General features: G+C 39.8%; 1 protein-coding gene across 1 annotated transcript; it reads right to left on the reverse strand.

The window, feature by feature from the left end:
* Positions 1-21,763: 21,763 nt before the first annotated feature.
* Positions 21,764-25,320, reverse strand: LOC141622711 (protein TIFY 10A-like). The gene is made up of 3 exons (XM_074438717.1): positions 24,859-25,320; positions 23,003-23,263; positions 21,764-21,977 (listed from the first exon to the last, which is right to left on the reverse strand). Exons 1-3 carry the CDS (start codon positions 25,191-25,193, stop codon positions 21,878-21,880), a joined length of 696 nt encoding a protein of 231 aa, XP_074294818.1. The 5' UTR covers positions 25,194-25,320; the 3' UTR covers positions 21,764-21,877.
* Positions 25,321-27,298: the final 1,978 nt, after the last annotated feature.

Below are 27,298 nucleotides of genomic sequence, written 5' to 3' on the forward strand. Positions count from 1 at the left end.
TAAATTCAAAACCTAAGGGCTCCGATATGAGGCAAGTCTTGTCGTGTGAGTTGTGTGGTGAACAAGAGCACACTCCCATTGGGTGTCCCTTGATTGCACCCCTAGGTGAGGAATGCTATGAGCAAGTAAATGGGATTTGGGAGTCCACAAGTGCAAGACAAGGGTTCAACAATAATAACAACAACCAATTTGTCAATGGAAAAAGAACTCACCCTTTCTTGTCTTATGCTTCACAAAACATTCAAAATCCCACCACTTCCCAACCTCAACAACAACCAAGGTTCAATCAAAACTCTCAATTCCAAAGACAAATTCCACCCGGTTTCCAAGGGAAACAATTCATCACCCAAAACCAACAACCATTTGGGGGTTTCAAGGGGCAAAATTTCAATCAACAACAAACCCAAAATTTCCAACCACAAAACCAAATCTTCCAAACCCCTCAAAAACCATCTTGGGAACAAGCTTTTGAACAATTGGTTATTGCAAATCAAAAATCCGACTCAAAGCTTGATAACCACATTGCCTCACAAAACCGGGTGAATGATGAAATACGGGCATCACAAAAGGCTACGGAAACTCATGTGGCCCAAATTTCTCAACAATTGAGTCAATTGGCTCAAAATCCGGGGAAGTTTCCGGGGAATACGGTTAACCCAAGGGAGATGAATGCGGTGTTTTTGAGGAGTGGTAAGCAATTGGAGGAGTTTGAGAAATCTCCTAAGTGGAAGAGGAAGAGGGTGACTAATGAAGTTGTGAAAGAGCACCCGGTTGAGATTGCGAAAGAAGATGAGATCGTGGTGGAGAAGTCTAAGGAGGTGGAGATGGTTGATCCTCCAAAGCAAGATGAGCCTATTGCAACTAAGGCCAAAGAATGTACTCCATCACCAAGGGAGTATGTAGCACCGGTGCCCTTTCCACAAAGGCTTGTAAGGCCTAGAATTGAAAAGAAATATGAGAAGTTCGTGGAGATCTTGAAGGGAATGAATGTCACGATTCCTTTCCTTGACATGATTACCGAAATTCCATCTTATGGCAAATTTCTTAAGAAACTTGTCACTTTGAAGAAGAAGAATGGAGAGGTGCAAACCATCAACCTCTCTAAGGAATGTAGTGCTATACTCACTCACACCAACAAGCTTCCTAACAAGTTAGAAGATCCGGGGAGCTTCTCTATCCCTTGTTCTATCCAAGGGGTGGCTATTAAAAGAGCTTTGTGTGATTTGGGGGCTAGTGTGAGCCTCATGCTACTGTCAATATTCAAGAGGCTTGATTTGGGAGATTTGAAACCTACTAGAGTTTCACTTCAACTAGCCGATCGGTCGGTTAAGTTTCCCATAGGTGTGATTGAAGATGTACCCTTGGTTGTTGGGAAGATTGTCATACCTTGTGATTTCTTTGTTATGGATATGCCCGAGGATTACAATGTGCCAATTATTTTGGGACGACCTTGTCTTGCCACCGGGGGAGCTATGATCGACGTAAAGAGTGGGAAACTATCTTTGCAAGTGGGTGAGGATAGGGTGGAATTTGAACTCCACAAGTCCATGGAAGCTCCATATCTCGGTGACACTTGTTGCATTGTTGACATTCTTGAGAATCCCATGGAGGAGCATGACCCAAAAGCTTCCTCTATGGATCCTTTGGAGACTTGTCTTGTTAGTGGGTACGAGGTCGATGACAAAGATATTGAGACTCTTGCATATGTGTGGATGTTAGATTCGGCTCCTATTCATGAACAAGCTCCCAAATTCGAAGTGTTGGAAGTCGGTAAGAAGGAGGAGAGTTTCACGCCTCCTCCTACGGTTGAACTTAAACCCCTTCCCTCTTCTTTGAAGTATGAATTTCTAGGAGATAATTCCACTTTTCCCGTCATCATCAATAGTGCACTTGATGACACCCAAACCTCAAAACTCATTTCTTTGCTCAAAAGGTTCAAGGGTGTCCTTGGGTACACTATTGGTGACCTCAAGGGGATTAGTCCCTCTTTGTGTACTCATAAAATTCTTCTTGAAAATGAGGATGCATCCTCAATTGAGCCACAAAGAAGGCTTAATCCCATCATGAAAGAGGTTGTAAGGAAAGAAGTCCTTAAGCTACTTGACGCGGGCATTATCTATCCTATTTCGGATAGTAGGTGGGTAAGCCCGGTTCATGTAGTTCCCAAAAAAGGAGGCATGACGGTAGTGCGAAATGACAAGAATGAATTGATTCCTACAAGGACGGTAACCGGGTGGAGAATGTGCGTGGACTATAGGAAGTTGAACAAATCCACCCGGAAGGATCACTTTCCTTTACCGTTCATGGATCAAATGCTAGAAAGATTAGCTCAACACAACTAATTTTGCTTCTTGGATGGCTATTCGGGATTTTTCCAAATCCCCATCCATCCAAGCGACCAAGAAAAGACCACCTTTACTTGTCCCTTTGGCACCTATGCATATAGGAGGATGCCATTCGGACTATGTAATGCTCCGTCTACTTTTCAAAGAGCTATGATGTCAATTTTCTCCGATTTCATTGAACAAGAAATGGAAGTTTTCATGGATGATTTCTCGGTTGTTGGGAAAAGTTTTGAAAGTTGTTTAATGAATTTGGAGAAAGTTTTGAACAAGTGTCAAGAGTCTAACCTTGTGCTTAATTGGGAGAAGTGCCATTTCATGGTACAAGAAGGTGTTGTGTTGGGACACATAGTGTCCAATCGTGGGATAGAAGTTGATAAGGCTAAAATTGAAGTCATTGCTAGTCTCCCACCCCCCACCAATGTGAAGGGGGTGAGAAGTTTCCTTGGACATGCGGGCTTTTACCGCCGCTTCATCAAGGACTTCTCTAAGATTGCGAGACCCTTGACCGAGTTGTTAGCCAAAGATACTCCTTTTGTGTTCTCTAACCGTTGTCTTGATGCTTTCAATAGGTTAAAGGAAGCTTTGACAAGTGCTCCTATTATACAACCTCCGGATTGGAGCTTGCCGTTTGAGTTAATGTGTGATGCGAGCGATCATGCCTTGGGCGCGGTTTTAGGCCAAAGGAAGGATGGAAAGGTGCATGCAATTCATTATATGAGCAAAACTCTTGATGATGCTCAAACAAACTACTCAACAACGGAAAAGGAGCTCTTGGCCGTGGTCTTTGCAATGGAGAAGTTCTGGACCTATTTAGTGGGAGCTAAGGTTATAGTGTTCACCGATCATGTTGCTTTGAGACACTTGCTCATCAAGAAGGAGTCCAAGCCTCGATTGATTAGGTGGATATTACTTCTCCAAGAGTTTGACATGGAGATTAGGGATAAGAAAGGAGTTGAAAATGTGGTGGCCGATCATTTATCCCGGCTAATCAACCTCAATGTCGACAATGGGCTCCCTATCAATGATTATTTGCCCGATGACCACTTGTTGTCCCTAAGTTTGGGTGAAGCACCGTGGTATGCGGATATTGTCAATTATTTGGTCTCCGGGATAATACCACATGATTATGACTATCACAAAAAGAAGAAGTTCTTTCATGATGTGAAGCACTATTATTGGGATGACCCATGTTTGTATAAGTCTTGTGCCGATGGGATGATAAGAAGGTGTGTTCCAAGAGAGGAGGCTACCTCCATAATGAGCCATTGCCATGACTTACCTTATGGTGGCCATGCTAGTTCCAAGAAAACGGCCGCTAAAGTACTTCAATGCGGTTTCTTTTGGCCCTCTCTATTCCGTGACGTTGCCTTTTATGTTAAGGGATGTGACAAATATCAAAGGAGTGGAAATATCACAAGGAAACATGAAATGCCGATGAATTTCATGCTTGAGGTTGAGCTTTTTGATGTGTGGGGAATAGACTATCAAGGTCCTTTCCCATCATCATTCGGAAATGAGTACATACTTGTGGCGGTCGACTATGTAAGCAAATGGGTTGAGGCGATCCCGACCAAGACTTGTGATGCTAAGGAAGTGATCAAGCTACTTCAAAAGATCATTTTTCCAAGGTTTGGGGTCCCGAGAGTCCTCATTAGCGATCGTGGTACACATTTCGGAGAAAGAGCATTGGAAGCTTTGTTGAAAAAGTATGGTGTGCAACAAAGGAAGAGTCTTGCCTACCATCCTCAAGCTAATGGGCAACCCGAGATTTCCAACCGTGAGTTGAAGACTATACTTGAGAGAACCGTGAACAAATCAAGAAAAGATTGGTCCTTGAAAATTGATGATGCTTTGTGGGCTTACCGGACGGCCTTCAAAACACCGATCGGTACCTCACCATTCCGATTGGTGTATGGCAAGGCTTGTCATTTGCCGGTTGAACTTGAACACAAGGCGTATTGGGCCATCAAGCATCTCAACTATGACTTGAAAACGGCCGGTGAGAAGAGACTTCTTGACTTGAATGAATTGGAAGAATTTAGGCTAGAAGCCTATGAGAATGCTAAGTTGTACAAGGAAAGGACGAAAAGATTTCATGACAAGCGCATAATGAGAAGGGAGTTCAAGGAGGGTGAATTGGTTCTCCTATACGATACCCGTTTGAAATTCTTTTCCGGAAAATTGAGGTCGAAGTGGACCAGACCCTTCACCGTGGTCCGATCTTTCCCTCATGGGGCGGTGGAAATAAGCCAAGGAGACCGGACTTTTAAAGTGAATGGTCAAAGACTAAAGCATTATCATGTTGGCAATCCCGTCCAAAAGGAAATGAAAATCCTTGAAACCTTTCTAGTGAGTTAAGATTCTTTTCCGTCCTCATCATGAAAAATTGTTGGCTTGTTTACTTGGTCGAGCCTACGACATTAAACAAGGGCGCTACATGGGAGACAACCCATGCAACTTTGTATATATCATGCATTTAGGTAGAATTTGAGGAATTTTGGATGGATACTACTTGTCAATTTGATTGTTGTCGGTCATGATTGTTGAAGATTTGGGGTTTTTGTATGATGAACAAGCGTTTGACCATCTATTGGCCTTTATCCGACGTCCCGAGTCGGGTTTGAAAGTCGAAAACACGGAAGTCGAGGCCAATAGATGATGGGAAATGGAATAGGGGTATATTGGAGTAAATGTGATGGAGCGTATTCCCAGCCGGGTGACCGGCAGCCGGTCTTCTGACCGGCTGGGAAGTTCCTGTAAATTTAAAGGAATTTTGACGAATTCGCAAGAAAAAGTAGTCCCAGCCGGCAGGCCGGCAACCGGTCCACCGGCTGGGAGTGCGTATACTTGGAGAAAAGTATCAGATTGGATTGAAGGGAAGTCCCAGCCGGCAGGCCGGCAGCCGGCCCACCGGCTGGGGGTACGCTTATAGGGGATTTACAGCAAGTTGGCTTAAGAGGGAAGTCCCAGCCGGCAGGCCGGCAGCCGGCCCACCGGCTGGGAATGCATATATTGAAGAAATTGAAACTAGGGTGTCCTCCCAGCCGGGCGACCGGCGGCCGGTCTCCTGACCGGCTGGGAGTTTTCTGTAAAATTCTAAAATTTTTGAAATCAATACGTTTTCCCAGCCGGGTGACCGGCGGCCGGTCTTCTGACCGGCTGGGAGTATTATGACGCCTAATTTTACACGAAAACCACCCTATTCTTTTCATTTTTTCGACATCTTTCCTCTCTCTTCTCTCACTCTAACCCTAACCACCCTCCTTCATTCCCATCAACAACCTCTCCCACCACCCCCTACCACCACCCTACCACCATCAAACCCACACAAACCTCCTTCCCTCCCTTAGCCCTCCATCAAATCACAGAAAAATGGCCCCAAAGAAAAGAGTGAGAAGGGGGGACTTGGCACTTCAACAGGCGGAGGCGGTAGCGGCGGCGGCGACCGACATGAGCTCCGATCCCGACTTCCCGGATATCCAATTCACTTCAATCACCATGAAAGGTAAGTTTGTCTTATTCAAGAAACACCCTATTGCCCCTACCCGATTTATTGATCGACAATCCATGCGGGAATTAGGGCTAGATCAAGTTACTCTTGAATTATTTGATGGGGTGGGAATGAAAATGATGTATGCAATTCATGAGCGGACCTATGCCCGTCTTACATGGGAGTTTTTGAGCTCCCTTCGTCTTGACAAACATCGTCAATCCCAAAAGGTAGCCTTTTTGCACTTCCGATTGATGAACAAGGACTACTCCTTGACCCTTCCGACCTTTGCTTCCCATTTTGGGCTTGACACAAGCCCTCCTCACAAGGCACCCGATACCTTTGACCATGGTGCCTTATGGAAGGCCATTACGGGTTTAGATGATATTCCGGGGGTCAAGAGAGCCGCCAACACCGTCCATAATGCGGCTATTCGGGTTTGGCATCGGTACATGGGTTGGACCATCTTTGGCCGAGAGGAAAATCATAATTTCCGAACGGAGGAATTGGAAATTCTCGGCTCTTACCTTCGTTCCAACCCAACTACCTTCAAAATTGACATTGCCCACCATTTGGCCCTCACATTACAAAGGCTTAGCAATTCTCCGGCCTCTTCTACGGCCGTTGTCGTGGGTGGACTTATCACCCACTTGATTAAGCGGCTTAACCGGAGAGTTAACTTGAGTGGCATGCGTTATATGATTGGTGATACGATGTTTATCAAAAGCTATATCCACCACAACCTCGGTTGGTTAAAGACCAACCCGAATGATGGCCTAGACTATTGGCAAATTCGGGTGGATGGAGTTGATCGAAATTCTATCCCTCTTCCCAACCCCGACAAGATGAAGGTAGTGCCTAACTCGGAGTATTATTTGCTTGAGATTGAAAATCTTGAAGACCCCTCTATCCCCCAACAAATTAACCCAAATCTTCGGTATACTCGTGGCCGACCCATCATTCCCGCAAGGTCTACCTTGTGGTATGCCACACCTTCTACTCCTTTTGTCCCCGGGCCCTTCCAACAAGGAGAGGGGTCCTCCAGTCACCAACAACAACAATCGCCCCCTCTCCACGCCGACCTCATTTCCTTCATGGAGGAGATGAAACTTAATATGGCAAACGCCGCCGGTGAGCGGCTTGGGCTTCAACAACGACTTGACCGGATTTACTATGACCATTCTATTGGTCAATTCCCGGTCTATGATGACTATATGAGGAACCAATACAAACACCCCTCCAAACTTCACCCCTCTTACTATTTATTCCCGGATGGCGGACATCCGGAAGATGGGACCTTCCGCTACGGAGATATTAACTTGCGGCCCGACTACTTTAGTGCCCCGGTCTTTCCCACCCCGCCTACCACCCAAGGGGAGGGACATGCCGCGAGGTGGTTCGGGGGTGCCCCTTCAATCTTCCAAGAGGGCGGGTCTAGTGGTGCCGGAGGGCACCCGGAGATGTTTGTTGGTATGAGTTCGGCCATGGAGAATTTTAGCTTTGATGTCCACTTGAACACGGACGATTTCATCCGTGAGTCCGAGTTCGGGGCAATTCAAGGTGATGGTGATGGTAATGATGATGATGGAGACGATGATGGAGACGGTGATGGTGATGACGACTTTGAGTAGAGCCTAGTAATGAGGGCTCCCCTTCTTCTTCCCTTTTCAATCCAAAGCCTTTGGTATGCTCCCCTTATTCAATCCAAATGACAAGTACGATCTCTCCCTTTTATCCAAATTTCTCATTCATGTTTAAATTTTTCGCATGCATTTAGTTGATAATTCATTTAGTTGCATCATATAGGATTGCATTAGATTTCAATTTTGTAATATATTGTCACATTTAGTAATTGCATTCACTTAGCATAACTTGCATTATCATTTAAATTTTGCATATTGAATAGAGCATGCATTGCATTTTCAAAATAAAAACCAACTAAAAATTGAAAAATAACTAAAACCACCAAAAACATGTTATTTTATTTCACTAAATTGTCCTCCCATGTCTATAAATAAGTGTGGGGAGGGCCTAAAAAAAAAAAAAAACATGTTTTTAATTTGAATTCCCTCCACACATTTATTTCCATTTGGAAGTAATGTAAATAAATAAGTGTGGGGAGGGAGTTCTTATATCAAAAATCACAAAAATTTGTTATTTTCATTTCAAAAATTTAAAATACAAAAATATGTTCCTTCCTTTTTCTCTTTCACTCCCTATGCTTTTGTCCATTGAGGACAATGTACATTTCAAGTGTGGGGAGGGAAATATCCACTTTGTGAATATTGTTTATATTTGTTCATATCATTATATGCTTGTAAATTGAAGAAAATTCAAGAAAATGCCTAAAAATTGAAAAATTTCTGAAAAATTCAAAAAATTTGCATTGTATATATATGTTTTGTCTAACCTTTGGCTTGGCACATTGACCACTTGAGGCAAAAAAGGAACTTGAAGACCGCTTGATATAATCCTTCCTACCTCTTGCTCCTTTTACTATTCTTTCTTTTTGGTATCTTGGATATTTTGAAGGAGAATGGGAATTTTGTTGCTTTGGGTGTCTCCTTGGGAGACCGTTTGGAATTTTGGTGTTGATGTGCTGCTAGGTTTAGCCAATTTGTTGCACGTTTCATTTCATGTTTGTTCAAATTTCCGCATGCATTATTCACATGTAAATACTTGTTGCCCTTCTTTCTTTTTGCATTAAGTTTGTAAATAAGTTTTTAAGGAAGAACATGGTCAAGGGAAGGGAACCAAGTACCCCCATGATGAACTAACGTGCCCATTTGTGCCTTTCCCCTCCTCGTGACTCGCACCCGTGACCTCTTAGTTAGCCGAGGAAGGAGGGCTTGACCAATGAGTCTAGACCGATCTTGTGAGACCTAGGGCCGTAGACTAGACCTTTGGCTCGACTTAGCTACTCAAAGGTAAGGGTAGAGCCTCCTAGGGTGGGTACATTCATACCCCGCCCTCATCTAGGTTTGAGAGTAGGTCTCCTCGCGAGGCGTGTCACATCATTACGCATAAGTTTGTCGCATCGTCCTTAGACCGTGAAATTGCATTACATTTTTGTGCACATGTTATGAAGCAAAAATCCGTTTGTACGAACCTCACATAGCCAAATTAGCTTAGTTTCGTCCCTTGCATTGATTTCCTTTTTTGATTCACCCCTCTGAGCCTTAGCCTATTCCTTTTTGGAATACCCACTAAAAGAGCTACATCCCACAAACACCCCTCCTTGATCAAGAATGGGTCGTGATTTGTAGAAGTGTCTAGGTGGTGGAGTCGAAATTTGGTGATGGACGAAGTACAAGTCCATTGGGTCAAATTTAGTCTACAATTGGTTTTGTGTATAAAATAAGAGGTTGTAAAGTGTAATGAAAAAGCAAAATAGAAAAGTGAAAATGTCGTGAAAAATCAAAAAAAAAAAAAAAAAAATAGTAAGTCATGTGGTATATATGTTATAAAGAAAAGAAAAAGGCAAAGCAACACCCCTCCTCATCAATAATTGGGGTAGAAAAAGCCGTTGTTAAATAAAAAGGGGCAAAATGATGTTTTTCCAAAGATGAGTCGGGTTTACACATTTTTTGCATGGCTTGGGAAACCGAGTCGTTGTTACGGTGTAGACGTTACCATTTGTTGAAATAAAAGGAGTTTTATCAAATTTTTCCTACTTGAGTTGGGTTTATGCAATTTTTGCATAGTTTTGGTTATCATTGCTATGTTAGGGCATAGACGTGTCTCATGTGTTGCAATAAGAGATGGGATGTGATGTGTCGACGATTCTTGATTTGAGCCCCACATGTCCAAACGGTGCTTGCACCAATCCCGTTTCGACCTTCTCCTTCGCCCCGTTTTAACCCTTGCTTCATCTTGTGTGCATTCTACCTTTGCTTGCATTTCATCGGTCGTAGGACGGTCTTACACATTAGATTGCGGGCACGTTTTCGCTAGTCGAGTTAGTTGAGTGATTTTGGTTACTTTTTGTCACAAAAATCACCTTATTCTTTCATTGAGTGACGAGTGAAAACCGTGAGGATGTCGTTGCCTTAGTCTCCTTAGTCATGGGTCCTTTGGTTGAATCTTGTGTCGGTTTTGTAATTCTCGGCGGACTTGCCCTTTCTTCCCTTTCCCCGCTCTTGAATTAGTTTCTTGAGCATTGGTCACACAAGGGTTGCTTTTGTCACAATTAGGGGGTTGGCACCCCAATTGGCACTTCTGAGACGGTACTCCCGACCGAGACCATGTTTTGTTGTTTGAAAAATCCGACCACTTAGATGAGGAAAGTGGATCATTTTGTTAGATGCATTCTATTTGTTGATTACGTGCTTTCATGATGAATGTGTCAAAAGTTTTGTAGCAAGACCCAACTTGCCTTGCAATAGGGCACTCTCCCCTCATGGGTGTCAAATTGTGAGTTGAAGGGGCGTTGAGTGCGCTAATACTCGATCGGCTTAAGTAGTAGTTTAGTTGAGTGATGCTTATATTGTGCATCCACTCTCCATATCTATCATAATAATGCTTTGTAGAATTGGTTGAGGACTTACTCGGGGATGAGTAAGGTTCAAGTGTGGGGAGGTTTGATATAGGACCATTTTGCACTCTTTTTCCCTCTATTTTCATGCATATTCGACCCCATTTGAGGCGGTTTTGTACCCCCTTTCCTCTCGTTTCTTGTCCCGATTCCCTTTACTATGACACTGTGGCCCCCTTGCAGAAATCGAGGCGGGAACGGGTGAAACGAAGCTAGAAAGACGGGAATACTAAGCCACGCACGAAAGATGAAGGAATGATGCTGAGAAGTACTCTCAGCCGGTAGGCCGGCGGCGGGCTAGCCGGCTGGGAGCACGTATATACATGAGAACAAGGAAGAAACAAGAAAGAGCATCCCCAGCCGGTGGCCCGGCGGCCGGCTAGCCGGCTGGGAAGACACAATGAGCTAGGAAACAAAGAAGTTGGAAGAAAGTTACAGGGATCTCCCAGCCGGTCAAATGACCGGCAGCCGGCTAGCCGGCTGGGAGTTCCCCCAAAGGAAAAAGTCAAGATTCAAGGTCAAAGGTGTCCCAGCCGGTCGGGGGCAGCTGGCCGACCGGCCGTGCACACCGATGACTTCCAAAACGTGTTCAAACTTCCAGAGATCTCCCAGTAAAGCCAGCGGACCACCGAGGTGGCCGGTTGACCGTACGGAGTGCAATCGCGTGTTTTAAAGCCCATTTCAATTTTCTGTCCTAATCCTGGTGGAACCTATAAATACCCCCCCCCCCCCTAAACCCTTTTGTACACACAACCCTAGATCTGAGAATATTTCCCTTTCAAGTTTGAAACTTTGCTAATCCTTTTGCTAATCATTCCTTAATGAGACTAGTAATTCAATTAATTTGTGATTGAATTTGGGTTGTAAGAAGAAGATTGAAAGTTTATACTTATTTATTCTATCATAATTCCTTTCTTGCTTCTTGATTGGTATTATTTCTCTCCTTATTTTCATTTGTTTACATTTTGTTCTTCCTTCAAGTTTATTTGATTGTTTATGTTAAAATTGTTGTTGTTGTTTGTTTGTTGTTGTTGATTTCATCATTGTTCATCTTTTCATTGTTCCTCTTTGCTTTGATTCTCTTTCTTTTGTTCATCCTTGGATAGTTGTCCTCAAAGACTTAATCTTTGAGTTGATTTGGTTAAAGATTGTGCCTTTTAGATTAGTTAACCTTGTTATTAGAAATAATCTCTTCTTCTCTTAATTATTGTTGATTTGTTGCATGTTTAGTAGTAAGATTCATCTCCTCACCATGTTTGTGACCAAAGTTTCCATCTTTATTGTTTATTTTGCAATTAGGACCATAATTAGTGAGTAGTCCCCTTCTAGGACTCGGTTTGACCCGATATGGGTAATTTCACTAACTAATTATCATTAAGGCTAATTTGTGGGGGAAATTGGTGAGGGTAGTTTAGAGGAATTTGCATGCTTATGGTTTGGTTTCCGGGTAGTGTCGGCTTTTGACCCTTGTCCACCAACGGAAGTTGGTTAGGTTGTTAGTCGAATATTTGGGGACCGACCCTTGTCACCAACTAAGGTTGAGACCGGAAGGGAGAACCGAGGGAGGGTGCCTCTAGGCTAGCGTTTGAAATCGACCTCCGGAAGGGGGAGTGGGATGACCCGGAATAAGATGAGGGCTTAATGACCTTGACCATTCACTTGACCTCCTTGGGAAAATGCATGTTCTTGGGGTTGTCGGGTTTTGAGTTGGGGATACCGACTTTCGAACCCGGGAGGGGGGGTTAGTCGGAGTAGCTAGTGTCCTAGTTCGAGACCGGAAGGGAGGTTCTAGGCGAATTAGAGCCAACTCCCCCTTACCTTTCTACCCCTTTTGATTAGCCGAGACGATTAGTATGTGGAATTACTCATGTTCATGGTCGGACCGAGTTCTAGTCCTTCTCTTTATTTGATCTATCCTTTATCTTTCGCTTGTTTTTACCTTATCTTGTTTTTAGTCTTTAAATTTGTTAGTTTAGCGCTAGTTTGTTACTACCCTCTTTGTTGTTTATCGACTTAGCTAAGCTCAAGAATATAGACAATTAGTAATCACCCCTACTCCTTGTGGATCGACCCTCTAGAGTGTACAACGATAAAATCGTGCACTTGCGAGGTTTAACTTGAGACCATCAACGACATTTTAAAAGAGAATAAATTAACAAAAATAAAGTTTTAGGGAAAACTTACATATAATTGCTTGTCTTTTGGCTTAGTCCAAGTTCTAACCCCTTTGTGGTCAACCCTGGAATGCGTGTCCGAAAGCAGGTTCATGACCGTTGCAATCGGCTGTGACTTCTTCTTTCCTCTATGAATGAAAAAAAAAACATACATGTTAGAAAATCAACAAAAAATCTAACATAAAATAAACATGTTGCATTGAAAACAAAAAAAAAGTGTGAAATAATAGACAAACTTACACCCAACATACGATTCGTAACGATCGTGAACCCGCGTAATGAGTAGGCTCGTTCACGGCGTCTTCCTTTCCTCCTCTTTTGTTGAGGGATGCTTGCTTAGACTTCTTCTGAAAAGCTTCAGTTTTGGTATGCTTTATTAAGCCTTCATACTTGTCACCTGCAATTACACATATGAAATCATAACTAATAAGTTACTGATATTATTTATAATATAAGAGAGTATATACTAATTAATACAAATAACAAAACAAGTTAATTAAATACCTTTCATGTGATCTGGTTCCTTTGGGCGCCTAACTACCTTCCAAATCACGTCCCGATATCGTCGAGTACCGACGTCATTGTAGATCGACGGACATTACATTTCTTGAGACGGTGACCAAGCAAATGATTGCTGCAAAAAAAAGCGACAAAATTTCATATTAGTATAAAATAAAGTATAACCTTGGTTATTAAAACAAAGAATTACGGAAAATATATACCCGAAAGTTATTGAACCACGCCTCTCTTTGTGCATGAGAAGCTTGTGTCCACGATGTAGGAATTGGACCCACGAAATTAGTCTTCGTGCTTTTCGTGACACCTCGTACCACGCAATCGTCCATAAACCTGCATTTATTTTGAACATGTAAAATTACAAACAATTATTATTTTAAAAAAAAAAAAAATAGTAGACTAATAAAGAATAAAACTTACCATAATCCCGCCGGCTGAAGAATCATCTTATGATCCGAAGTGTACCGTATCGGCACCCGTGGTGGCTCGTCGGTAGCGTCAGTCTCCTCACCGTCACCGTCTGTCTGCATCGGATCCTCCTGGACAAACTCCTCCTCCTGCTCCGGACGCGTACTCTGTCCAGAACTTGAGCCGCCTCCACGCTTCCTACCTCGACTGCTCCCCCATCTCGAAGTAATACAAATAAAAATTAACACAAATAATGATAAATGAAAAGTATACAGACTTCTAAATTTTAATAATTTACTCTTGAGTAATACAAAATTATACCAATTTAATCATCTTCATCTTCAAACCCCTCGTCCTCATCCTCATCCTCTTCCTCATTCTCATCATCGTCATCATCATCATCATAATCATCTTCATCTCCAAACCCCTCGTCCTTCCTCCTTTTCTCCTCTTCCCTTCTCCTCCTCACCTCATCTTCCCCCCTCCTCTCCTCCTCTTCTTCCCTTATCTCCTCCTCCTCCTCCTCCGCTTCATCCTCCCCCGACAATCTCTCTTCCACATCATAATATTCTTCCTCTTCCATGTCTTCACCATCTTTATTCTCATGCTCATAGTTGATTTCATCGGGTGGAGACAAAAGCGTTTCATTTGAAACGTTTTCTTCTTGGAAAAAAGTTGTATCAACTTGTGACCGTGCCTTTGTCTTAAAGATTGCACACCACGCATTTTGATTTCTATCATTTGTTGTGCTTGGATAAGTAGCAAAATACACTTGATGAGCCTGATGTGCAAGTATAAATGGATCATACTTAGAGTATGTTCTAGTACGATTCACTTCTACAAGCTTGTATTGTTCATGTACTCTCATTCCAGCCACAGAATTATCCTTCCAGTCAACCTTGAATAAGACAGTTTTATAAGCTCTGTCACGTCCACTATAACTAATTTCAAAGATATCTTCAACTATACCATAGTATTCGTTGTCATCAAGAGAAGAAATAGTAACCCCCCAATTGCACCTAGCCTTACCTTTACCGTGGTTGAATGTTTGAAAATTAAACCCATTAACCGAGTATCGATTCCACGTTCTTACCATTTTTGAAGGACCAAAAGCCAAACTTCTTATCAAATCATCTTGAATATTCAACTCAATTACATGTTTCTGAAACCATGATGGAAATTGGTCCTCATGTTTGTCCCAAACATCATCCTTACTTATATTAGGATTCCTCTGAATGAAATCATTAACAAACCGTGTTTCGTATGGCTCCAAGAGGTCACAATTAGATAGCACGTAAAGGTGGGCACGATTATACTCCTTATCATCCAAATATCTTGTTTGCCCCTTTGATGAACACCCTTCATCATCTTGAGTTTGAAAAAATTCGGGTAAACTTCCGTCTACTTCATCCGGTTTCTCAACATTCAAGTTTTTTGCTTTGGTTTCTATATGTTTTTCAAAGTAAAGAGAACAAAAGTTTGCAATCTCTTCCGTTAAATAAGCATTTCATATAGAACCTTCCACCCTAGCTTTATTACCAATTTTTTTCTTCAAATGATTGAGAAACCTATAAAAGTTAATGATGAGTTTTATTAATAATAAAGTTAACATATAATAAATAGATTAGTTATTATTATTAATTTTAATTTAAAAGTAGCTAGATTATCTTAATTACCTTTCAAATGGATACATCCACCTATATTGGACGGGTCCCCCAACTTTGGCTTCATATGGCAAATGAACCGTAGATGCTCCATGGAGTTAAAAAATGCAGGAGGAAAGATCATTTCAAGCTTACACAATATCTGTGGTATTTGCTCTTCTAGACGAATCATGTCATCAACACATATTGAAGAGGCACATAAATCTCGGAAGAATTGACTAATCTCAACAACTGCATTCCAAACGTTTGTCGGCACGAGGTGTTTCAAAGCAACGGGTAATAATCGCTCCATGAATACATGACAATCATGACTTTTCAAGCCTTGCAACTTCAGCTTCTTAAGATCAACACATCGACTAAAATCTGATGCATACCCATCAGGAAACTTCAAATTTCGTAACCACGCACTCACACAATACTTTTCTCTTAGCTTTGTCGAGAGTGAAAATGGATGTTGGCTTAGACCCGTCGCCGCGAATGTGTAATTTGGGACGATGACAAAATTTCTGCAAATCTTTTCTAGAAGCAATGCTATCACATTTTTCACCTTCTACATCCATGATCATGTCAATTAGTTGCTCAAAGAAATTCTTTTCTATGTGCATTACATCCAAATTATGTCTTATCAACATTGTCTTCCAATAAGGAAGGTCCCAAAGAATGCTTCTTTTAAACCAACCGTTTTTCTGCTTTTTCAATTCTTTAAATTCTTCCTCGGTACCATCAATAGGGGATGGTAAATCACATACCGTCTTCCATATCTCATCCCCAGGCACTCGTTTCGGAGGGGCATCAAGCACCTATTTTCCTTTTGTGAAAGCTTTCTTGTTCTTCCTATGTGGATTTCCCTCTCGTAAGAAGCATCTATGACAATCAAACCAGCTTATTTTCTTGCTATTGGGAAGCCAAAATGCTTTACTTTCCTCCACGCAACAAGGACATGCTTTTTGTCCTTGTGTAGACCACCCAGATAGCATACCATAGGCGGGAAAATCATTTATTGTCCACAAAAGGGAAGCTTTAAGTTGAAAATTTTGTTTTTTAGACACATCATAAGTTTCCACCCCAACTTCCCACAAATATTTCAACTCCTCCACCAATGGTTGTAAATAAACATCCAAATTACGTTTCGGGCTTTTTGGTCCAGGAACAATAAGTGACAAGAAGATAAATGGTCTTTTCATACATAACCAAGGTGGTAAATTGTATGGTGTGACCATAACGGTCCAACAAGAATACTTCCTCCCAAAATTACCGAAAGGATCAAATCCATCCGCATAAGCCAAGTCGTACATTGCGGGGTTCCTTGGCAAAATCAGGATACATCTGATCAAATCGTTTCCATTCTTCCCCATCACTAGGATGACTCATCTTCCCCGGAGCACGTGGGTTTTCTTTGTGCCATCTCATTTGTTCGGCAATGTTTTTGGTGGCATAGATTCTTTGAAGTCTTGGTGCGAGAGGAAAGTAAAACAATTGGTTACATGCTATTGGTTTCTTACTCTTTTTGGCCCTCTTACTACCGTTGCCTTTTTCAACACCAAAACTGTATCTCCTTCACTTGTCTCATATCTATCCGCCCCACAATCTTTACATTTGTCAAGCAAAGCATCATCTTTCCAAAATAGCATACATCCTTCAGGACATGCATCAATCTTTTCATGCGGTAACTGAAGACCTTTAACTACTTTTTTGGTAGTATAGAAACTTCGGGTCATGATATTATCATCGGGGAAAGATTCCTCAAGGAACGAGGCAATGCCATCAACAGCAACAAATGGCATATTGAACTCACATTTCAAGGTAATTAGCCTAGAAACGGCTTGTAACAATGTCATTCTGCTTCCTTCATACAAGGGTTTTTCTGAGGCTTTTAACATGTCAAGAAAGGCTTTTGCTTGTGGGTGTGGCGGTTGTTCTTCAGAAATAGTTGTATGGTCATCACTATTAAAAATAGTGGAATCCATAGCATCAACAACCATCTCTCTATATGGGTTCTCATCATTTTGTATTTGTTGGGTGTGAACTTGTTCATGAATTGGAGAATATGCTTCTCCATGTGAAATCCAATTGTAATAATTTGGCTTAAACCCGTTTATAATGAGATGTTCTTCTACTACAATGTCAAGTGGTATTTCGGGTTTTTGCATTTGGCACAAGGGCACCTAAGTTTTTTGTCTACCAAGTCATATTCATCTTGTTGTTTAGCAAATTCAATAAACTCGCTAACACCCTTTATAAATCTAGCGGTAGGACGTCTTTTCTTATTGGAATGGTCTAATCTTCCTTCATACATCCATGAACGTTCCAATCTCTTCATTTTAATCTAAAGAAGACCCCACAATAATTTAAACATTTTTAAAAAATAACAATAATATTACATACAAAATTTAAACATTATACTCCACATTATACAATAAACATATGAAAACAATATATAAATATTGTCAATAAGTAATCCATCTTCGAATGGGGTCCTTATCACTCCAACCTAAACCCGTCAATGTACGTTTCAAGTCACTAGCAAACACACTTGTAATTTATTAATGAGGAAAAAATTCGGCAACAATTCCCTTCAGTTCTCCAAATACACATCTATGTAGAATAACTAATTACTCCACATATACATGTATTCGGAGAACATTAAAGGGATCGCCACCAAACTCATTCCTCATTAATAAATCACAAGTACGTGTTTACTACCTAAATGACTTGAACGTACAAAGACGATCCCAAAATGGGGACTATTCAAGAATTACTCCTAATGAGTAATTCTTGAACGGTACTAAGTCAACATCAAATCAAACAACAACACAATCAAGTACTAAATTAATTAAATCAATCAATAGCCCAATTCAACCACATAATAAAGGCTTCTATCCTAAAGTCCGTAACATAATTTGAACTAAAATTAGTAAATTTAAAAGGTAACTGGTAAGAGGAGGTTACCTAATCAAGTAAAAGCAAAAATGAAAAGAAAACAAGAAGCAACACTACAGCGACGGTGGTGCCTAGCGTGCGGTGACAACCCCGAAAAGAGAAAAGAAAAACAAAAATAACAAGGTTATTCTACCTCAATTCATCAATAACATGAATTATCAAACTAAATTTATCAAAATCAAGTCCTAAAGAAGGTTCCACTTAGCTAATAGCTAATTTCTCTTAATCCAAAAGACGGTTCCACTTAGCTAATTCCATTAATACAAAAGACGGTTTTACTTAGCTTAATATTAATAATAATACGATGATTACACTTAACTTAGTAATAATAATAATAATAATATTAATTAAGACGGTTCCACTTAGCTTAATACTAATGATAATGAGACGGTATCACTTAGCTACCCAACACCATACACCACCCACAACCCACCCACCCACGGCCGACCCCCACCCACGGCCGAACCCACCGGACCACCACCACCCACGGCCGAACCCCCTCCGCACCCCCATAACCCTAAACCTAAAGACAAACCTCATAATCATTCCCTTTTAATTCAAACACAAATTAAACTAAATCTAACTACAAATTAATCTAACATACAAACTACAAATAAATCTAACAAACTAACCACAAATTAATCAAACTAACTACAAATAAATCTAACAAATTAAACTATATAAACTGAAATTAAACAAAAAAAACTAACCTAATTGAAGAGGTGGATGTGGCGGTGGAAATGGCGGTGGGAGATGGCGGTGGAAGGGTGGTTGTGTGGTGTTGTTCGTTGGTGTCGTCATTGTTTCAATCGCTCGTCCCTTTTTTTTTTTGTTTCGCAAAGAGTAAAGTAGGAGGGAGAAGCGCTGAATGTATTAAAAAAATTGGCGACTGATTTTTTTTAATTTGGCGACTGAAATTCAGTCGCCAAATTTGGCGACTACCCTTATTTCAGTCGCCAAATTTAACAAATCGATCGCCAATTTGATTCCCCTTTAAAAAAGAAACTGGTATCCACTAAAACAGTTGGCGATCGAAATTCATTTTGGCGATCAATTTGATCGCCAATTTGGCGACTATAAAAAATCGATCGCCAAATTTAAAATATCGTCGCCAAGTTTGATTCCCTTTTAAAAAAGCCTCGCCAAATTGGCGATGTTTTTCGATCGCCAATTTGAAAATCAGTCGCCAAATTGGCGACTAAATATATCAGTCGCCAAATTTCGGTCGCCTGTTTTAGTTTTTCTTGTAGTGGGATTTATCATCCCTTCCTTTCCCTCCCCTCTCTTTCCCTCCAAATCCTCCTATCCAAACAGACCCTAAGGGTGTGTTTGGATAGCAAAAGTGGAGGGAAATGGAGGGGAGGGGGAAGGAGGGAAGGGAAGGGGAGGGGGAATGTGGTGTGGATGTTTGGATACAACTTCTCTCAAAATCTTGCCTATTGTGGAGAGATTTTGATTAGGCTTGGAAGAGGGAAATTGGATCCCTCCAAATCTCTCCCCCTCCATTTCTTTTCACCCTCATTTGCTATCCAAACAAGGAATTTTAAATCCCTTACTCTCCCTCCCTTTCTTTTCCCTCCAAATCACTCAATCCAAACACATCCTAAAGGTCCGTTTGGATACAATTTTAGGAGGGAAGGGGAGGGGAGGGGGAGTGAGGGGAGGTGAAGGGAGGGGAGAGAAGGGGAGGGCAAATGAGATGTGGGTGTTTGGATAACAAAAATTATGAAGGGAAATGGAAGGGGAGGAAGGAGGGAGATGAAGAATGGATGGAGGATTGAAGGATGTTGGTGGTATAATTAGAGTCCAAATAATGTTTTCTTTTCAAATCTTGCCACCATTAGAAAGATTATAGTTTGTTCTATAGGAGGGAAAATAAGTCCTCTCATTTCTCTCCCCTTCCATTTCCTTTCTCCCATATTTTTTATCCAAACAAAGGAAATTAAATCCCTCCCTTTCCCTCCCCTCCCCTTCTCTCTAATTCCTTCAATCCAAACGAACCAACATGTCACCTTGATCGCTTGAGAAGTAATGAGTCTAATGACATTTACTCACTCAGCTCCCTAGTCCATATTCACCTAAAGCTATTTGAGTTTGTGTTAAGAAATCCTGAATTATCATATATTCAGTCAAATTTATTGAGCTCGTGTGCAACATTATGAAAATGCCACCAATTATACTTATCATTGCCCGACTCACATGGTAAATATTGTATTTGCACGCACATAATGTATCGGTAATCCTAAATCACTAAAACTTGAAAGAGACGGTTTTTCAATAAGTTATTGAGAGACCAGTCTTCCGTACTCTTTTATTTGTATTTCGGGACCTTTTTGTTGTTGATCACGACATAGTAATTTCGTACCTATTTTCATAATAAATGTACCCATTTTATCTATAATAATGACTTGTACCTATTTTATTACCTTCAGTGCCATTTTTTCTTAAAATTATAAAACAATCTTACAATAAGCTTATTAAAAGATCGTTTCTCAAGAGTCAAGATACCTGTTTATTCACCCCTAATCATAATTTTTATATCCGCCACTGATAATAAATAGATAAAATAGTCAAGTTATCGACCGTAAAACAACTTAACAAAGGAAAACTCCTCATCTCTCGATCCAATTGAATGGAATGAGTCTTCCTTGTGTTCTAAGAAAATAAAATTCAAGATGGTAAACATGGCCTTTTTTATATTCTTAGTCAACCCCACGCGGTTTACTTTCTAGCCATTCAACTCAAGCAAAGCTCACAAGTCACTAGTAAGTGTTTAGCACTTTAGCTTGACTAATTTGATTGTGTGACAAAATACAAGTCAACTAACTTGTTATTGCTTCTTATTTAGCAGCATGCTTATTACTAGCACAAAAAATTGTAGGCCCCGTTTTTTTGGCTCTGTTTGGTAATACATTTCAGGTATTTTATTTGATCAAATTAGTTTTTCATTAAACAAACATGAGATAATGCATTTTAGGTATCTTATTCGGTCAAAGTAGCTTTTTATTGAACAAACATGAGATAGTAGATCACTATCGTAGCATGCTTATTACCATTACGTTAAAATTTAGACCCTTTTTCTTGATTATACAACACGAAATTTGGGTTATAGGAACGCTTATAAACTGTTATATCATTGGCCGTTTTCGTATCTTATTATAAAGGTTATGGATTAATTAACGCGTTCTACTAAAAGTTCAAAGGCACGCGAGATTATGAGATCGAAAGTCCGAAAGAAAAGGAGTCGAACTGAAATTAAGCCCATAAAACAAGTCTTCTTGATACATTGTTACTTTGGTAGGTTTGTTGCATTTAGACAATAAGAAAGCTAATTTGTTACTTCTTTTTTGATAGTATAATATACTCGTGAGTCGTAACAAATAAATTATCGATTTGACCTAAGGATAGGTCCTCCCTTGAATTTTATAGTTTTGTAGAAGTAAATATAACAAATTAAATAGATTTTTGGGTATTATAGAATCATAGGTTCGGCCTCCATTGACTTTTATTCATTTAGCTGAATATTTGCCATTATGTACAGAAACGTATTTAAATAAAATGTTGTCGCAATATATCCTGTATATGTATCGTATTTAAGCACAAAAGTATGCTCATGTTATTCTAAACTTAATAATAACTAATAATTTAGATGAAACAAAATGCTTCCTAAAAGCAATGTAACAAAATATCGTGTCAAACTAAACAAATCTAACAAATTAATCAAGTAACGTATCTTTGTGCAACAAAAACCTAGAAAAAAAAAACAATAACTATAATTAAATTCTCTTAAATTATCTGAAAATTTATTATAGCTTCAGCTCCAATTGCTTTTCCTCTTCTTGCTTATAAAATTCCTTTACAGAAGATAATGTATTGTTTCGTTGATAAGGTTCACATGCAGCAATCCTGAAAAAAACAATTATTAACAAATATTTTGGATTGTAAATCTCACAATAATACAAACAGTACGCAACAAAATACACAATAGTGATTCATGCATGCCATAAAATACGAGTGAGAATCCTCTTTATTACCTCTGGTTTATTACTTTTAATACACCATTATAAAATTATTATACTCTCTTCTGATAGATGAACTATCTCAACCAAAACCTTAAGGTGATGGTTGAAGTCCAACTATTATAATTATTCTTATTACACTACTTCACTCAAATGCCCATTGGGCCCCGTACCGTGTGCTGAGTTTCCACTTCGTAAGTTTTTGAGGTTGTCAGGATTCGAATCTGTGATCTATGGTCATGCTGACTCTGATACCATGATAAATGAACCATCTAACCAAAACCTTAAGGTGATGGTTGAAGTCCAACTATTATAATTATTCTTATTAAGGTCATCAAAAAACTTGACCGTTGGATCGTTCCTCAACAAAATTTGGACCGTTGAGAGGTAATGGAAGGTAATGGGGAGAAAAGAGTAATTGGGAGAAACTGGTACATCTCTTTTTGTGTTGTTTTTTACTATATTATTTTTCTAAAAATAATATGAAAATAATTATTGTATATAAACATTTTAAATCCTTTGTTTATAAATATTTATAAACAACGATTTGTTTTTAAGAAAATAATGTTCAAAAGATAAAATATAATATGAAATAATTACTTTTGTAAACACGCGCGTTTTATTTTTTTTTATGCTGATAGAGTTTCAACCCACATCATAAGCACCAACTAAGCTAGCCAACATCTACATAAACACGTTTTCTAATCTCTACATTTATTGACGATTAATAAGTCGTAAGTCTCAATTAGATTGTTCTAAGTGTAACACAGATTCACTAACGAATTTTCAATTCCCGCAAATACACATATAGCTAATCGAGTTAGTGAGTTATTTTAAAACCGATTCATTCTTACAACGATCTTAAACAAAAATTTATCGACTTTAAAAGGAGTTTTTAGTATCGAAAATTACCTGTCCTTTCTTTTGTCCATAAAACGGTGAAGAGTTCTTCTTCTAGCAATGGGTAGATCCAATAATCCACGTGAAAGATGTGTCGTTATAGGATTATTGTTCGATGACGCGTTAATCACTCCGCCTTGACTTGCTAAAGATATGATTTCTTCCGCCATTTCTTCATTCAAATCTTCTAAAACTATCACTTTTCCCTCGTAAATTATTGTCATGGGTGCCTTTGTACTTTTTTTTGGCTCTTCCTTCGATTTTGTCGATTCTCTGAACAGTATAAATAACCCCGGTTAATTTAATGCTGACAGGGTTTAAACCAAGTTTATAACTTTACCAACTTAATTAACTTACATAACGATTAACGACCTTTCATAATCAAATTAGATGAGATATGTAAATTGAAAAATAACTCCACACGTGCTTTATTAAAATTTAATTAATTTCGTTTTCACAATTTATTGAAAAGTAAAAATATATTCTTCTCCAAACTCTATTAACCAACCATTCAACCCTATGAAAATAAAATAAAATTATCGAATCTTAATTTAACACGTTTGCTAGTGTTGGAAATATAGGGGCTTTTATTGCCTTTGGAGTGTTTCCAATTGTCCCACATTGGTGAGGAAAAGAGAGTTTCATGTATTTATATATGACCTCTTACCTTACACTATCACTAGTGGGTCAAGGGAGGCTTTTGTGGAAGCCTTGCGAGGTGCTTAATTCAGCTCGCACACGCGCGCGCGCGCCGTGCCCGTGCCCGTGCCCGTGCCCGAGCCCGGCCCGGATTCGTGATTCGTGATTCGTGATTCGGGATTCGGGATTCGGCAATCGGCAATCGGCAACGGCGGGCTGTGCCTATCTTTTTGGGCCTGGACCGAGTTGTTGTTTTTTGCTTCTGTTAAACCTAGCAGTCAGTTAGTTTTAGTCAAATGCTGTTAGTGGGTGAGAGTATCACTCCACGTTTCCAGCCCTTGACTCCTACTTCGCTGCAGTCGGTTTTGGCTTCTCAAAACATACAACAAAACTCGTCCTCCTCTATTCTTTCTCTTCTCTGCTCTATAAAATTTCTGGGTACTGCTTTAATATCGTTCCAAGTCTCACAGTTCCGAGTGGGCGGAACTGCGTGTGGGCGGAACTGCGTGGAGACTGTAGTGTTAACCTTGGGGAACTACCGGCACTAGCTGATCGCCACCACGGTCGTACCGGAGAAATAGTTTTCAAGGCAGTGGTTTATTCACGGCACTACATTCGGTTTTAATTTATCTTCGCTTTATTCTCATCGCCGGCTGGTATTTCTATTCTCCTTCTGTTTCTGCATCTTTCGAATAACAGCTAGTCATGTTATTTTATTCTAATTTTATGTGGCTAATATTATCAGATTCTAAAGCTAAAAGTTTGGGACATTAAGATAATAAGAATCTTTGATTGATATACTTGTTAATTTGATTAGATTAACATCGTAAGTAAAATATTACACAAATTCCCCGTCTAATTAAGTATTCAAGTGTAAGACGGTTTTACATACGTAAATACGTAATAACATACTCTGTAGATGATTGAATCAAAGCAAGAACTATTTACTATCGGAATAAAATGTCACTAATAAGCTAGTGGGATAGTAAGAATTGTCGCCCCTAAATTCTTTTTCTTAAATTTTCGAGCTATCATACAAGTTACAACGTAACTATCTCAATTCTCACCCCATGAAAATTTCCAAAATATTTAACCGCAAGTTCAAATCCTAACTCCGACAGGAAATAATATACGTAAAATAACATTTTTTTTATTAATTACATATAACTAATCAGTACAAGAGAAAAGATAAACAAACGTTATTATTCAATTAAAAACGTGCAAATTACCTGGAGTGATCCATGTTCTTCGCAAATTCATGGAGATTGAGAGAGGATGATGAGCTTGTCAATGGAAACAACTCCAAAGACTTATCTTCAACCGTAATCAACTCATTTGCGTTCTGCTGTTCATTTATACCATCTGATTTAGTCTGGATTTGAGTCGGGCACAAAGAATACGTGCCCGCTTCCATAGCAAGCCTTGGTGAAGTAATACCACCAAAGCCAACATCTCCTAAAGACCTTCTTTCTTTCAAAAATTGGCTAAAACGGTTGCATGTTCTTGCAAAATTGGACTTAATCTTCATTTTCTCTTGTGCCTTTGTAAACATCTCCGATCCCATAATTTTCTTAAATATTTTATTGTAAAACCGTTTTATAGGAGATTAATATCTTAGAAACTTAAGCAATTTTGAATATAATTAGAGAGTAAATTTGAATTAGAAATATGTAAATGATGAGAGAATATATGAGAAGATTATGATATGGAGATGATAATATATAAGCTAAAGGATTAGGGATAGTGGGGTTGGCTGAGTTGAATAAAATAAAATAAAATTAATATTAATAAATTAATTTAATTAATAAATGTGGAAAAAGGTCGTTAGGTTGGTTCTTAGAATGATCATATAGTATACGACTCTTTTATTTTGGTTTATTGTTATTATTATTATTATTATTTGTCACATGTTAATTGTGTGGCATCGAGGAATAGTATTGTTGATCATTTCTATGGCCGACATCAATCACTTTCGGAGTACAAAATTTGAAAATGAGTATCAAGTCTAAACTTTTGTGTGATAGGCGATAGCTTTTTCTAGAAATGTCATATGAGATTTACCAAAATACCCCTAAAATATTCACCATACTCCGTAACATGTTAGGATGATCATAGGATGTCTATAATCCACAACAAAAATGTAATACTACGGTTTTCTATGTCTATGGATACTCTATCGAGTGGGCTGACTTTGTCGAGTAAGTATGTTTTTATACGAAACAGTAGTTTGTCTGATGGGCACTCGATCGAGTATGTGGGGCACTCGATCGAGTAAGTGAGTTTTTATCGGTTATTTTGTCGGGTTTTGATAGTAACGCGAGAAGGATATAAAATCATCTTTCGTCAGTTTCTCTTCATTTTACCATTTTCTAAGTTTCTTAAAGAGTGAAAACATGTTACGTTACTCTCTTCTTTCGCATTGCTATCAAATCCTAAGGGCTAGAGTCGTCGGATTGTTGAGTTCTTTACGCCGTTGAGACCGTCGCTTTGTGAGTAAGATCCTAGTATAGTTTTCATATCGTTTTATTGATTTTAGTTGAAACCCTAATTGGGTAAATTGGGGGTTTAGTGGAGTATGGTTGATGTTAGATTGTGATTGTATGATTGTATGTTTGATAGGAAGTAATTTCAGTGAAGGACGATGTTGATTAGCTGATTGTGACGATCTTGGTGATTGCTGTTCCAGGTAGGGTTTCCCTACTCAGTATTAATTACTTGATTTGTTTGGTGGTTTCATTGTGATTATTGTTAAAGTATATTGTTGGTGGTTGTGACGGTTGTTGGTTATATTGTTGGTTGTATTGTTGATTAATATCGTTGATTGTTGTGTATCTGTCTGTGGTATTCGGGGTGCGTCCCTGGCTGAGTGGAGTCACTTGCGGGAGTGGCTTCACGCCCTTAATTCGCCTTCTGTGGAACCCGCCACAGAAAGGATGTGCACAGTGATAAACATGGGTCATCGCTCGATGGAGATGAGCGGGGCTTGGGTGGGAACGGCTGCGATCCCACACTGGCGGTGTGGAGTACCTGTTGCGATGGGTACTCTGTCAGGACTACACACTTTAGTGTGTAGTCAGTTGTGTGGAGATTGATTATGGAGACTGGGATTTGTTCTGTGTTAAGCTGTTTTGGCATTTGATTTGTTGTGGCTTGTTTTTATGTAAATAGTACTGACCCCGTTTAAATGTTTTAAAACTGTGGTGATCCATTCGGGGGCGTGAGCAGTTATTGAGCAGGTATGAGACGATGCGTATGGGATAGCTGGGATGAGTCACCACGTTGCATTTAGAAGTCTTCCGCTGTATCTGACGCTTGATAGTATTTTGACAGTAGACAGTTTTGAGAACTTGTTTCTTTTTAACAGTTTTGGTTTTGGCATGTAATCACGTTAAACACTATTTACTTTTAAGTATGTTTCGTTATTATCTTATTGTAACACCCCGGCCCAAACCGGGTCGGGCGCGGTTACTTATGATAGCTCACCAGGCTGTGTACATGGCCCACAGATCAACACGGGTCCTTTATAGCGCATTTTGTCCTCACTCATGCGCATCCCGGGAACCTTCCCAGGAGGTCACCCATCCTAAGACTACTCCCAGCCAAGCACGCTTAACTTTGGAGTTCTTTCACATGGATGACCATAAAAGAAAGTGCACTTTGTTGATATGA

The sequence above is a fragment of the Silene latifolia genome, chromosome X (assembly GCF_048544455.1).
Source record: "Silene latifolia isolate original U9 population chromosome X, ASM4854445v1, whole genome shotgun sequence".
NCBI classification, from domain to species: Eukaryota; Viridiplantae; Streptophyta; class Magnoliopsida; order Caryophyllales; family Caryophyllaceae; genus Silene; species Silene latifolia.

Bases quoted from the DNA above. Each gene is read 5' to 3' on its own strand.
- LOC141622711 (XM_074438717.1), bottom strand. From the start codon at position 25,193: ATGGGATCGGAGATGTTTACAAAGGCACAAGAGAAAATGAAGATTAAG. The intron at 23,264-24,858 runs GTAATTTGCACG...TATACTGTTCAG, and splicing joins AAGAACATGGATCACTCCAG to AGAATCGACAAAATCGAAGG. The intron at 21,978-23,002 runs GTAATTTTCGAT...TGTTTTTTTCAG, and splicing joins ATGGACAAAAGAAAGGACAG to GATTGCTGCATGTGAACCTT.